Source organism: Geotrypetes seraphini, chromosome 1 (assembly GCF_902459505.1).
Source record: "Geotrypetes seraphini chromosome 1, aGeoSer1.1, whole genome shotgun sequence".
In the NCBI taxonomy this organism is placed as follows: domain Eukaryota; kingdom Metazoa; phylum Chordata; class Amphibia; order Gymnophiona; family Dermophiidae; genus Geotrypetes; species Geotrypetes seraphini.
Window position 1 is genome coordinate 215,182,518 of NC_047084.1, and position 14,082 is coordinate 215,196,599.

The 14,082-nt window shown below is 43.7% G+C and overlaps 1 protein-coding gene across 8 annotated transcripts in view; it reads left to right on the forward strand.

The window, feature by feature from the left end:
- Positions 1-14,082, forward strand: part of FRYL (FRY like transcription coactivator) — a 768,252-nt gene that overhangs the window by 728,455 nt on the left and 25,715 nt on the right. For all 8 annotated transcript variants that reach the window (XM_033945802.1, XM_033945793.1, XM_033945809.1 and 5 more), the window contains one exon: positions 5,000-5,068. In XM_033945802.1, coding sequence (XP_033801693.1) covers positions 5,000-5,068 — 69 coding nt within the window. The remainder of the gene's footprint in view (positions 1-4,999; positions 5,069-14,082) is intronic.

Here is a 14,082-nt window from a genome sequence, read left to right on the forward strand (position 1 = left end):
AGTAGCCAGTGACGCACCCAGGCTGGCACACAGCAGCGAGCTTTTCGTGCTGCCGGACGGCTCTGCACCGCTCCTTGATAGGCTGCCGCAAGAACCTCGAATCCCGCGAGAATTTGCAGCAGCCTATCAAGGAGCGGTGCAGGGCCAGCCCGCAGCACGAAAAGCTCGCTGCTGTATTCCGGCCTGGGTACGCTGCTGACTACTTACCTTTACAATCTTCTGGAGGATTTCAGCGCGGGATACACGCTGGACCACCAGGGAACAAACAGATACGCAAAGGAGGGTGGTAATTGTTAGTGTCAGCTGGGGCAGGAGACGGGAAGGATCCCTCCTGTCCTGGCCTACCACTAGGTGGTTTAAGTTAAGGGAAATGGTTACCGGTAATCTGCTGGCTGGGTTAGAGGGCAGAGGGGAGTACGGGACAGTCAAGCCATTGTGACATCACTGATAAGGTTGGCTCTCTTTAGGGGGAAGAGGTACACTGAAGGAAGATGGGACAGTGTTCAAAGCCTGGCAGGGAAGGAGGCTTGGTTCATAGCCTGGTAGGGAATGGGACTGAGTGCAGGGCAGGGAGGAAAGGGGGCTGAGTGCAGAACCTTGCAGGGGAGGGCGTGACGGAGAGGACACTGGGTGAAGATCCTGGCAGGACATGGCACTTGAATATTAAGCCCCTGACTTATATTCGAGTCAACCATTTTTCCTCCTTTTTGGAGGGGGAAATGGGGGTCTCAACTTATATTTGGATCGACTTATATTCGAATATATACTGTATATTTATCTTTTGTTGTTGTTGTTGTTTAAATTCATGCGGAAATAAATGGCTAGATTGAACCTAATGACTTCATTAACGCATTTCCCTTTTTTAAACCTCTATACCATTTGAAATAGGGTGAATATCTAATAATTCATTTCTAGAATTGGATACTTCTTAAATTTAGTAAAAATATTCTAGCACAAGTGTCAAACCTTAAAAAAGGAAGTCATATTGAGCATTGGAAAATAATAATAATTAACTAATAAAAATAGTACACATTTTAATTTTCCCCACCACCAAATTTCCCCATCCCACCCCACCCCACCTGGCCACTTTTTCATGCCACCCTGCTGGAAAAAATTTCTGGGGAGAACACTGGGCTTCGGGGCTGTTGCCGCGCAGCAGCCGCTAGCGCAGCTTTGTAGAAGAGGGGGTTAGTTTTCCTAAGATTTTTGCAAGTTTGTTTTTCTTCATTCTAGCAATCAAGAATCTCAATTATTATGTGGACTTGAGATGGATTAGCAGATGTATTTTCTTTCTAGATATAGATTATGTATTATTTGTTTTTAGCTAATATTTTATTTTATGTACAAGATTAATTCTTGATATTGTATGTTTAAAATTGATGAATAATAAATAAACCACACACTTCAGTCGTCGTCATAATCTAGAAAATATTCTGCCTCATCCAGACGTTTCTATTATTATAACACCAAAAGGCATTACAATCAGCCATCATCTTCTAGGCCTGCTCCTCAATGACCTTGTGCAAGACATCAAAGGATAAAAGACAAAAATCACAATGGGCAGGATTCACTAAACCTCCAAACCGTGCACGATCCGTTTCCTATTGCATGCCGGCCGACTGATTCAGTAAAGGCCTGCATGTAAATGGAGACAATCGTTGGCTTGCCCCCTACCCACGGCCAGAGCGATCCCCGCTCATGCGCACACCCTGACAGTAGTGACAGGAGAAACAGCCTCCTTTCACTGCTGTCAGGACTCAGCCCAGCCCAGATCTCTCTTGCCTGCTCCCGGACTCTCCTGCTCTCTGCCGCCGTTCTCTGCAGTGGTTTTAAAGCGGGCCTGCACTTCGGAGAATGGCAGCAGAGAGCAGAAGAGTCTGGCAAGCAGTCAAGAGAGATCGAGCACCGCATCCAGCTCTCTGCTGTCCCAAAGCTGTGCCCTGAATCTGCCTGCCCCGACTCTCCCGCTCTCGCCCCGAATCTCTCCTGCTCTTCCCAAAGGGAGCCCATGGTTTTAACCCACTGATTGAAGCAGGTTAAAACCACTGGCTCCCTGCCTGACAAAAAAGTTTAAAAAAGAAAAAGTAAAAAAAAAAATTTGCAATGCCCTCCCCCCCGCGCTGATCTTGTCTGTCTGGGCCTGGCCTGACCCAGCTCCCTCCCTGTTTCTAAATTAAAAGTCATGCCGCCAGGCCTGGCCTGGCCAGGCCCACCCATTAACAAACTGCAGGAGGGATGCCAACTCCCTCCTACCACCCCCCCGGACACCCCCTACCCATTCCAAGCCCCCTTGCCACCCTCCCTCCCTGTACCTTTAATGGAGCAATGCTCAACCCCTCATGCTCCAATGACTCCAGCGACGACTCTGCGTTGCATCATGTGATGCTTGGGGCGGGGCCTAAGGCCCTGATTGACTCAGGCTCCTACCTTGGGAAGGGCCTGGGGCGCCTGAGCCAATCGGGGACTTCCTTAGGGCTGAGCCTAAGGAAGTCCCCGATTGGCTATTGCTTTGACGAATCAGGGACTTCCTTAGGCTCAGCCCTAAGGAAGTCCCCGATTTGCTCAGGCGCCCCTGGCCCCTCCCAAGGTAGGAGCCTGAGCCAATCACGGCCTTAGGCCCCGCCCTGTGCATCGCATGATGTGCCGGGGCGGGGTCTAAGACCTCAGAGTCGTCGCTAAGGTCATTGGAGCAGGAGTGGTTGAGCATCCCTCCTGCTCTGTTAAAGGTACGGGGAGGGGGGGTGGCAAGGGGGCTTGGAATGGTTAGGGGGTGTCCGGAGGATGTGGCAGGAGGGAGTTGGCATCCCTCCTGCAGTTTGATTATGGGTGGGTGGGCCCGGCCTCGCAGCATGACTTTTAATTTAGAAACAGGGAGGGAGCTGGGTCGGGCCTGGCCAGACAAGATCAGGGGGTGACATGGCAGGAGGGAGTTGGCAACCCTCCTGCCTTTTGTGGGGCATCAGCGCGGGAGGGGGGGGGAGGGCATCGCAAATTTTTTTTTTTTTAACTTTTTTGACAGGCCTGCCTGTCTTTTTTATTCATTTTTTTTAATGGGGCAGATATTTTGCATGTGTAACACACGCAAAATATCTGTGCCATGGAAAAGAATGAATAAAAAAGACAGGCAGGCCTGTCAAAAAGCCTGCAGACCTAACGGTAACTCAGTTAACGACAGGTCTGCAGCAGTCTGGTTTGGCAATAGTAAAACCCGACCCAAAATAGCCAAGCAATTGTTATTGAATCAGTCGCTTGGCTATTTTGCATGGGGTTTTACTAATTTGCATGGGAGGATTGCAAAAGGCGTTAGTGAATCTGGCCGGATAGAAAACTGGTTGTTAAGGGCTCACAAACCGATCGGTTTGCTTAGTAAGTCTAACCCAATCTCACCTCAGTCCACACAGCAGTTGTCATTTTAACTCTATTCTAGACAGCTTTGCCAACATTTTCCTGCTTCTTCCTCCTAATCTCCCCAGCAGAGACGGGTTGTGCTACTTCCATCGATGTTAGACTCTTTGGGCTAGATTCACAAAGCAAACCGATCATGTACCGATCGGTTTGCAACCCCTTAGCAACCTCGGCCCGATTCACTTACCTGTGTTCCGGCCATCCTTCCGATCCGCGCATGCAAAGTAGGCTGGGACGCAATTCACTAAACAAAACTCTGCAACACTGACTGGGCTGGCTGATCAAAAAAAAGCGACTTCTGAGGACCAGTCACTGACGCCCTTTATGACTGCCCTGCCTTCTGCAGCACTGCTCTCTGCCCTGTCAGCCCCGATCTCCTGCTGCCACGAATTCCTCCTGCCTGTCCCGAACATGCCTGCCTGCCCCGAACACGCCTGCCTTCCAGCTCCAAACCCAAACACCCTGCCTGCCCCAACTCTCCCACCCTTCCCCGCACTGCAAGTCCGTGATTTTAACCGCAGGCTTAAGCGGGTTAAAACCACGGGCTCCCAAAAGTTCCTTGATTGCCTATTTTTTAAAAATCTATGCCGGCCCTGAGGTCCAGCACTTTTCAGGTTCTCTAGCTACGCTCAGTGTAAAAAAATAGAAGGAAAAAAAAAACAACAAACAACTCCGACTGCCCGGAGGTCCAGCGCATGCTCATACCATCTACAGATGGTCTGCGCATGCGCAAAGATCGCTATAGAGCGATCCGTGCCTACAGATGGAGGCGTTCCTCCGATCACCCTCATCTGCATGTTGGAGTTTGCTGAATTTGTCGGAGCAGGTTAGTGAATCCTGGCCTTTATCACAAAAAATCAGTGGGAGCTTTGAGTCATCATTCAGGGCTACACTCTTGCTCAGAAAACCTTGGGTGGAGCAAGGATGGAGTCACAGTTTACATGCATATAAATTACGTGTGATCATGCATACTGTATGCACTAAAATTCACACTTCTTCACCTACATGTCTTTATAAATACCGTTAAAATAGGTATCTTCCTAGCCAACTAACCTAGGTACCCTGTTATAAAATTACTCTCATTAACGCTCTCTTTTACAAAGCCCAATAGCACGGCCCACTGCAGTAACTGCCCCCAAACCCATAGGGATTTAAAGGACCTTGGGTCTTTTACCATGCGGCAGCCCCTACCATAGCTGTGTAAAAAGAATTTGGGGGGAGGGGGTAAGTTAATTGAGTAAAAAGCTACCAAGTGCAGCTTGTTTTTTGCCCTTATTTCTGCATTAGAATAGAGGAGTAGCCTAATGGTTAGAACATGGTGCTGAGAACATGGGGAACTGGGTTTGATTCTCACTTCAGCTCTTTGTGATCCTTGTCAAGTCACTTAACCTTCTATTACCCCAAATGCAAAAACTTAGATTGTGAGCCCAGCAAGGAAAGAGAAAGTACCTGTAAATAATATGTAAACCATTTTAGTTATACCACAGAAAGGCAGTATATCATTACTAAGTAAACTAACACATCTGTCACACTATTTTATATGAGAAAGCTTTAATGATCAGTTCTGTTCTCTTGTCAATATTTCCTTTTCTAGTGGTTGGACAACTGCAAAAGAACATTTGGGGCTGGTGATGGTATTCAAAAACCCAACACAGATGCACAGGTAGGTGTCTTTCTGAATTGGATATTTTTTCTACTAATCAATGGTCCATTTTTCTTATACAAGTGAAAGTTTGCTATTAAGCATACTGTATACCATGCATTCTCTGCAATTATCCTCAAAAAGTTCTGCCACCACTGCTACTTCAGTCGTAGGCTTTTCCCATCAAGTATGTCACACTAAGTTAAAATTTCAGTATTTTACAGCCCAATCTACTCAGAAAAAAGCAGGATTCCATATCCATCTAAGTTTTACAAAGGTCATTTTTTAATAGTATGTTTCAAAAACTCCATACAGTACCCAAACATTTAAGTTCAGGTTTTCATTTTAGTTATCAGAACATCTCTTTCAAACTTTTTTTTATGAACTGCCAGGCTATAAGAAAAGAATCGGTTTTATTACATTCCTCTCCCTGTGTCTGTTACAGAGTTTAATAATAATCAGTAGATAAGCAGGAAAGATATTATCTGGATACCCATGCAGTCTGCCTATAATATGAATATTTCTGAAAGAGAAGAGATATGAGCAATCACTCTCTTTGCTGTCAATAGTGTCTGGCCATAAAGCTTGCTCTGTCTGGCAAAGAACTCACACAGATTAGCAATATGATGTATTTCGAGTAATAATTTAAAGCAAACAACATGAATGAAAGTTTTAACAAACATTTGAAGGCTTTGTTCAGCCTGAAATTTTGAGATGGATAGACTCTACTTGAATGCTAGCTATTGATACTTTAGCACTCATAATCATAGGAAAAGGGCAGTGAAATTCTCAATTTCATTTTGCTAAAATAGCAGTCTACCCTGTTGCTAGGACTATATACATCAGGGATCTCAAAGTCTCTCCTTGAGGGCCGCAATCCAGTCGGATTTCCCCAATGAATATGCATTGAAAACAGTGCATGCACATAGATCTCATGAATATTCATTGGGGAAATCCTGAAAACCCAACTGAATTGCAGCCCTCAAGGAATGGACTTTGAGACCCCTGATATACATCATATGTGTGTGTATATATACATATAGGTATATTGCTAAATGGATAAAAAAACAAAAACATACAATTAGAACAATTTTATGAGACTATTACAGCATCTAATATATAGTGTACAAATAATCTGAAAGCAATGCTTTATAGGATATTGTATGTATTAGAATAAAAGGGCTTTGTGTGTAAAATAATGATGGTGTCTAAGGATCTTCAGGCAAAACAAAGTGACAAGGTGGTGGCCATGGCCAGAGGTTGCTAGGTTGCAGAAGAAAGGAGGTGGTTATGCCCCTGTACAAATCATTCATGAGGCCTCACTTAGAGTATTGTGTTCTGTTTTGGAGGCTATATCTCACTAAGGACATAGACTTGAAGCAGTTCAGAGAAAAGTGATAAAAACTTTATACAGTTTGTACAACTAAACATATGAGAAGAGACTTGATGACCTGAAGACGCCTACCCTGGAGCAGTGGTTCTCAACCAGTGTGTCAAGACATACTGATGTGTCACAAAAAATGTGTTATAGTCAGCAAACCTGTACTTTCCTTTACAACCATCAGTGCCTGCAAGCTGAGAAGACTAGCAGTCTTGAGTCAGTTTCTTGCAATCCCCCTAACGGGTCCCTATTTCTGCTTCTACACTATCCCCACTAATAACAGCTGCTTCCATCTCCAACTGAATATGGTGTGGGTCTGCTGTCCATAGTTTCTGTTTGCTATACACTGTAGTTTCTGTGTAGCATATTTACAGGTTTTTGTGTTGCTTCACAGTATCTGGCAGTGGAGGGATTTTGTGTTACTGTTACCGAGGTGACAACAGAATTTGAATATATATATTTGTTTTATTATATAATAAGTGAGAAATCTGGAACAACTATGCTGCATACAGCATTTTGATATGGGATAAGCAAGTTCATACTAAACTTACAATTAAACAGTGAAAGGCTAAAGTAGCTAGGATTCTTCAGCCTGGAGAAGAGATGGCTCAGGGGAGATGTGATAGAGGAATTTATAAAATACTGAGTGGAGTGAAACCGGGTAGATATGAATCACTTGTTTATACTTTCCAAAAATATTAGGACTAGGAGGCTTCTAATGAGGCTACTAAGTGGTAGATTTAAAACAAGGTGTAGAAAAGAACCACACTAATTGCCGCATATAAATGAACTAGCAAAAAAATCGGCAAAAATATGAGGAGAGGAGGACATCTCTACTCATATAATGAAGAAAGAGGGAAAAAAACCAGAGCGACAAACAACGTAACAAACAAAAAATATAATTAGAGGCTGAAAAAATGAAGCCTATATGAGAAACTTTAGGGGCTTCTGAATCGGGGAACTGCAAAGAAATGAAACACTCTATAGCGGTAACCCCCGGGGCTAACCAATATGTGAAGGCTATTAAAGTCCAAGTGAAATTGCCCGATACATCAACTTGCCTCCTAAGTGCTCAAGCGTGTTAAAAAAACCTAAATCAACATGTGAAAATTAACAGTTGATGATCTGTTTATTCCCTCTTTCCCCATTCTCCTCCAAGTTCAAATATGTGAGTCAAATGTCCACAATGTATATCGATATTGTGATAAAAGTTCAATGGAGAGAACCAACTTATCTGAATTCCGAAAGCTGGAACTATCCATTACTAGCTGAAATAAGTCCGTGGTGTACCCATCATTGACTGAAATAAGTCCGTATGTTACCCGACAGAGCTCTGTTTCGCTGTCTTCTTCAGGAGCTGGACTTTCAAGAAACGTATTATACCCCACAAAGGATCTATTTCAAAACAAGCATAAAGAAGTGCTCAATCAAATTTATGTTGTCTCCATAGCCTGCACATGTTGATTTAGTTTTTTTTAACACGCTTGAGCACTTAGGAGGCAAGATGATGTATCAGGCAATTTCACTTGGGCTTTAATAGCCTTCACATATTTGTTAGCCCGGGGGTTACTGCTATAGAGTGTTTCATTTCTTTGCAGTTCCCCGATACTGAAGCCCCTAAAGTTTCTCATATAAGCTTCATTTTTTCAGCCTCTAATTATATTTTTTGTTTGTTACGTTGTTTGTCACTCTGGTTTTTTCCCCTCTTTCTTCATTATATGAGTAGAGATGTCCTCCTCTCCTCATATTTTTGCTACTAGATTTAAAACAAACCAGAGAAAATATTTCTTCACTCAACGTGTAATTAAACTAGAATTCATTGCCAAAGAATGTGATATAAGCAGGGTTTAAAATGGTTTGGATATCTTCCCAAAAGAAAAGTCCATAAGCCATTATTAAGAGAGACTTGGGAAATCCACTTATTCCTAGAGTAAGTAGCATAAAATCTGTTTACTCTTTGAAATCTTGCCAGGTACTTGTGGCCTTGGTTGGCCACTGTTGGAAACAGAATACTGGGCTTGATCGACCTTCAGTTTGTCCAAGTATGGCAACATTTATGTTCTAAATATTTGGGCATGCTCTGTTCATCTGTGTTCTGAATGTCACATACTTGAACATTATCTGTCAGGTCTATCACAACAGAAGAAAGGTTGAAAACCATTGTCCTAGAGCAGGAGTGTTAAACTCTGGCCCACGGGCCAAATTTGGCCCGCAAGGTAATTAAATTTGGCCTGTGAGAGAATAACATAATTTGGCCCGCGAGAGAATACCCTGCTACTTGCTCTCTTTGCTCAGCTTGCTCATTGCAGTGACAGAGGGAAGTAACCACCAGCTACCGGGTAAGAAACAGGAAAGGACCGGCCACGAGACAGCAAGGAGAAGAATGCAAGAGGGAAGGGGATGGAGAAATGGAGGCTCCGAGCTCAGGAAGAGCACCCCCTGCAGCTGTACCTCTGAAGACGCAGTTAGCGTGTGAATCGCTCTGACATCTAAGAAGCTAATTTGCCTCTCACTGCGTCCTCAAGTTCCAATACCGGCAGGGGATGTTCGTCAATACCTCCGGGCCTTCTAAAGTGGCAGCAGCAACGGCGGTGTCTGGCAGACAGAGGCAGCACTCTGAACAGGCTTCTCCTGGCCTGCCCCGCTGGAGCCTTTCCTCTGCTGCGTTACTAATGATGTGGGGAGAGGGAAGCACTGGTGGTCAGGCTGTTCATGCTGCTGCTGCTTCTTTAGGAGGCCAGAAAGTTGATGTCTCATTGGGGGGGTGGGGTCAATCAGGAAGTGCTGCACAGGGGGATAGGAGGGATGGAAAGCTGCTGTGCATTCAGGGAGAGAGGAGAAAGGAAGAATTGTTGAACATGGGGTGGAGGCGATGAAGGGAGAGATGCAACAAAGAGGTAGAAAGGGGTGAGGGAGAAATCTTGCATTTTGTGGAGGAGAGGGAGACATGCATGGAGAAGAGAGAGAAATGTTGGACATAGGGTGGAAGGCAGGGAAAGATGTATGGGGAGAAAGAAATGCTGCATATGATAATGGAGGGGAGGAAGGAAGAGATGCTGCATGGAGGAGAATAGAGAGGTTTGGCCCAGGGCACAAGATAGGGAGAGAAAAAGAGACAATGGGAAAGAAATGTTCGATATGGCAGTAGAAGGGAAGGTACAGAGATGGAAGATAGATGGTGAGCATGGAGAAAGAAGAAAATATCAATTGGGCAGGAGACCCTGGTGAGCAAGTTAACAGAAGACTGAAACCAGACCTTGGGACCAACATGATTTGAATAATAAAATGACCAGCCAACAAACGGTAGAAAAAATAATTTTATTTGCTGTTTTGTCATTACAATATGTCAGATTTGAAATGTGTATCCTGCCAGAGCTGGTGTTAGACAGCAAGCGTGAACTAGGACCTAAAAGAGAGAGGAAAAGTCTTTTTTATTTATTTTGTTTACATTGCAGAGCCAGCATGGGGTTGGAGAGGTTGTAATCCTATATGTCTACTAAGACTAAGGGGTCCTTTTATTAAGGTGTGCATTTAGCGCACTTTAAATCGGTTAGCATACCTTAATAAAAGGACCCTTATATATCTTAATAAAAAATTTGGCCTATGACTTAGCCTATGTTTTAGATTTCATCCCCTTATGTGATTGAGTTTGACACCCCTGTCCTAGAGGAAAAGAGAGATACTAGGGATGATATGATTCAGACATTCAAATGGTATTAATATATAAACAAACATTTTCCATAGACAGGAAGATGGTACAACTAGAGGACATGAATTGAGGATGCAGGAGGGCCAACTCAGGAATAACATCAGAAAATACATTTCACAAAGAGGGTAGTAAATACCTGGAATAGAGAATGACATGGTGGCTGTTACCTGCGGTAAGCCGCCAAAACGGGTGGGGGGGGGGGGAACAGTGTTCACTGCGGCTACGGGAACAATGTCATTCACCGCTCCGTGGAACGGTGAAAGGCCTTGTTTCCGAGTTAAGGGAGGGAACACGAGTGGTCACTGATAGCCACCGCCCAAGCATCTCCCTCCCTCCTTACGGATCGCTGCCGCCCGATCGCCACCTGGGCATCTCCCTCCCTGCCCCTTGCCTTCACAGGCAGGCAATTTCTCTAAATGTGCTTCCTACGAGCAGCCGGAGCGTTGAAATTGCCTGTGGTTGCCGTAAAGGTCATCTCTGACGCAACCAGAAGTTGCATCAGAGACAACCTTTCCTGCAGCCACACGCGATTTCAACACTCCGGCTGCTGGTAGGAAGCACATTTAGAAATTGCCTGCCATGAAGGTAAGGGGCAGGGAGGGAGAAAGGGGGAAAAGGTGGGGTAGGGAGGAACAGATGTTGAAGGGAACTGGGGAAGGTGGGGTGGAGAGGAACAGACGCTGAAGGGAACTGGGGAAGGTGAGGTGGAGAGGAACAGACGCTGAAGGGAACTGGGGAAAGTGGGGTGCAGAGGAACAGAGGCTGAAGGGAACTGGGAAAGGTGGGGTGGAGAGGAACAGACACTGAAGGGAAATGGGGAAGAGAGAGATTCCAGACTATAGGGAGAGCGGAGGGAAGTAGATGGGTGCCAGACTAATTGGGGTGGAGGGAAAGATGGAAGGGAGAGGCACAGTAACAGAGCATATGGAAGAGACAGAGAAGGCAGATAGTGGATGGAAGGAAATGACTGAGGAGAAGATGAGGAAAGCAGAAACCAGGCAACAAAGGTAGAAAAAAATGTATTTATTTATTTTTTGTTGCTGCTTTAGGATAAAGTAGTATATTAGTTGTGTTGATAAAAATTTATAAACAAAGCCCTGCCAGCTGAGCATCTTTCTCTGGTTCAGCAGCCAGAACTTTGATTTATAAGGAATGAATAAGCTAAATATTGCAGTACTGAGGCTTGTATGGATGCTGCAGGGATGGGGACGGGGCGGGGACAGTGGTGATGGGGACAGGGCAGTGATGGGGACAAATTTTTTCCCCGTGTCATTTTCTAACCTGGAATGCCCTCCCACAGGATGTGGTGGAAATGAAAACAGTAATAAAATTCAAAAAAGTAATCCTATATAGAAAAGAATGTAACCAAACAAACTTAGTGGTGCTTAGATAGCAATTCCAAAAATTAAGAAACAAACAAGTACTGGGCAAACTTCTACAATCTGTGCTCTGATCATGACTGAATTAATCTGGCTGGGCTGGTGTCTTCCTTAAAGCGTACTAATAGCTCTCACTCATATGCTAACATTCTACTGGGCAGAGAACCCAGAATCCTGAACAGATTTGGCAAACGAATATTCTAGGTATCTCTGCTTGCTAACAGAATACTGGACTACAATTTCTATATGACCTTTTATTTTAAATCTTTAGTAAAACAATTGTCAAACTTTAAACACCACCTTCCCTCAGACCAGCACAAGTCATTTCACCATCTTGTTAAAAAGTTGTTAGTGACCAGAAAGTATGAGGGGTGTTCAATAATGTATCTACCTGAGTATGAAAGAAAGTAGCAAGCATGTTGAAACAAGTCTGTGCATGTTTTGACATGTCTCAAGGTTTCTCATATACAGTTGCAGCTCAGTGTGAGTCTAACATTCCAAGAGACAGGATGTCAGGAGAGTCCTCATACAAATCAAGCAAGAAACTGATAGATTTGGAGCACCTTTCAGTGATAAAATTTCTCACACAAAAAAGAGAAAAAGCTAAGGAGATCTGTGAATGCATGACTGCAGTTTATGATGAGTCTGCCCCATCATCCTACAAAGTAAAATTTTGGAGCAAGCAGTTTAAGTGGGGTAGAGGGTCCATTGAAGTAACTTTCACAGAAATGTGCAAGAAAGTCGAAGATTTAGTTTTGTCAGACAGATAAATGTTAAGGTTTCCCAAATAGCTGAAGAAATGGTCATCTCGGCAGGTACAATTTGGAGAATAAATCTTGAAAAGTTGGGCAGCAACAGTTTTTCTCTCTTTTGGATTTCCCTTGAGGATGCCATCCGTAAAACAGGGTACTCCTGTCGGGATATTTGATGCGGGATATTAAAGTATGAGAAGAAGAAGATAGCTGAATGGCTCTCTGGAAGCTAACCCTCTCTTCTACGAAACTGCGTTAGCAGTTTTTAGCGCAGAGAGCCACGCTGAATGGCTTGCGCTGCTCCTGATGCTCATTCAATTCCTATGAGCGTCGGGAGCAGCACAGACCATTCACCGTGGCTCCTCGCACTAGAAACTGCTAGCGCTGTTTCGTAGAAGGGGTAAGTTTTCATTTTGTTCCTGCATAGTTTTGAAATAGGAGACACTTGATTTGCACAGAGGTGACAAGACACAGTTTGCAGCAATATATTGATATTATAAATGATGATGTGGAGTTATGACTGGTGATTAAGCTGCACCTGCTATTTTGTAGCATATGCTGTTATTAGCAGAGTGCAGGAAGTACTGAGGTCTTTTTCTCCACTTATTTTTAGTTGATTTGCTGCAGCAGTTCTCTTTATCGTGCTGGAGGAGACTAGAGTATTGCTATTGGTTTATATTATATTTTGCCTACTCTGCTCTTGGTTTATATTATATTTTGCATACTCTGACCCAAATAGATATTTCTGTGTTCTAAGACAAACGTTGGGGTATAGTGGCTCAGAATTGGAGAAGCGGCTTAGGACTTACTGATAGCCAATGAGAGACAATTTTGCAAGCTCTGGCGTTATTAACCACCACAGGAGGTCTTGACATTACTATGGATAAATAGACTAAAACTGTGATAAACCATCAGGCCCTAATTAGATTAGAGCTACATAGTGCTGCATCCACCAGGGGTTACAAATATACTGGGGATCAACTATGTTTAAAGATAACGTGGAATTTATTATACAAAGGAATATAATATTAAATCGATGTTCTCTAGATTTATTGTTACTGCATATTAAAAGGCTACAAAAAAATGTAGTAGAAGAAAAGAAAAAATGTGAGAAGTTACTGAATGAACAAAAAGTAGAAATGGATTTCGAAGCACAACTGCAAGATCTTAATAGGAGAATGGAGAAATTTCAATATGAGTTAAAATTACAAAAATTTTTTAAACATTCCATAGGGATGAACATGATTATAAAGTTGGATATGTTTACCCATGGATGAAGAAAGAACTGGAAGATCAATAAGATACAAAATGGTGAAGTTCCCATATTCATCAGCTAGATCTGGTAGTAGTTATGATAGCAGAATGAGTGACTCGGAAGATCCAACGGATGGGGAAGAAGAGGAAGCTGGAGAGTTCAGAACAGAGGTTCCAGGAGGTCAGCTCAGAGAGCCAGTACTCAATCATAGCAAAGGTGGAATCAGCAGTGGTGAATTTATCCTCAGATGCTTTGACTGATGTAGACGAATGTTTTTTACACAAGGGTTTATTGCTTATCTCCTCTTGTCCTCATGATGCATATCAATTTCGGGTTGATTTTGAGATTTTTGCAGAAACTTCAACTAAGATTATTTTTAGATGGGAATCCATATGATAAATTGGATTAATCAGTTGTGAGAAAACCATCCAGTTGGTCCCCACCTGGAGCACTTGATTCTATTCTTATCCCAGGACAAGCAGGCAGCTATTCTTGACTGATGGGTGACGGCACCGACGGAGCCCCGGTACGGACAATTTTAGAGTGATTGCACTCTAAG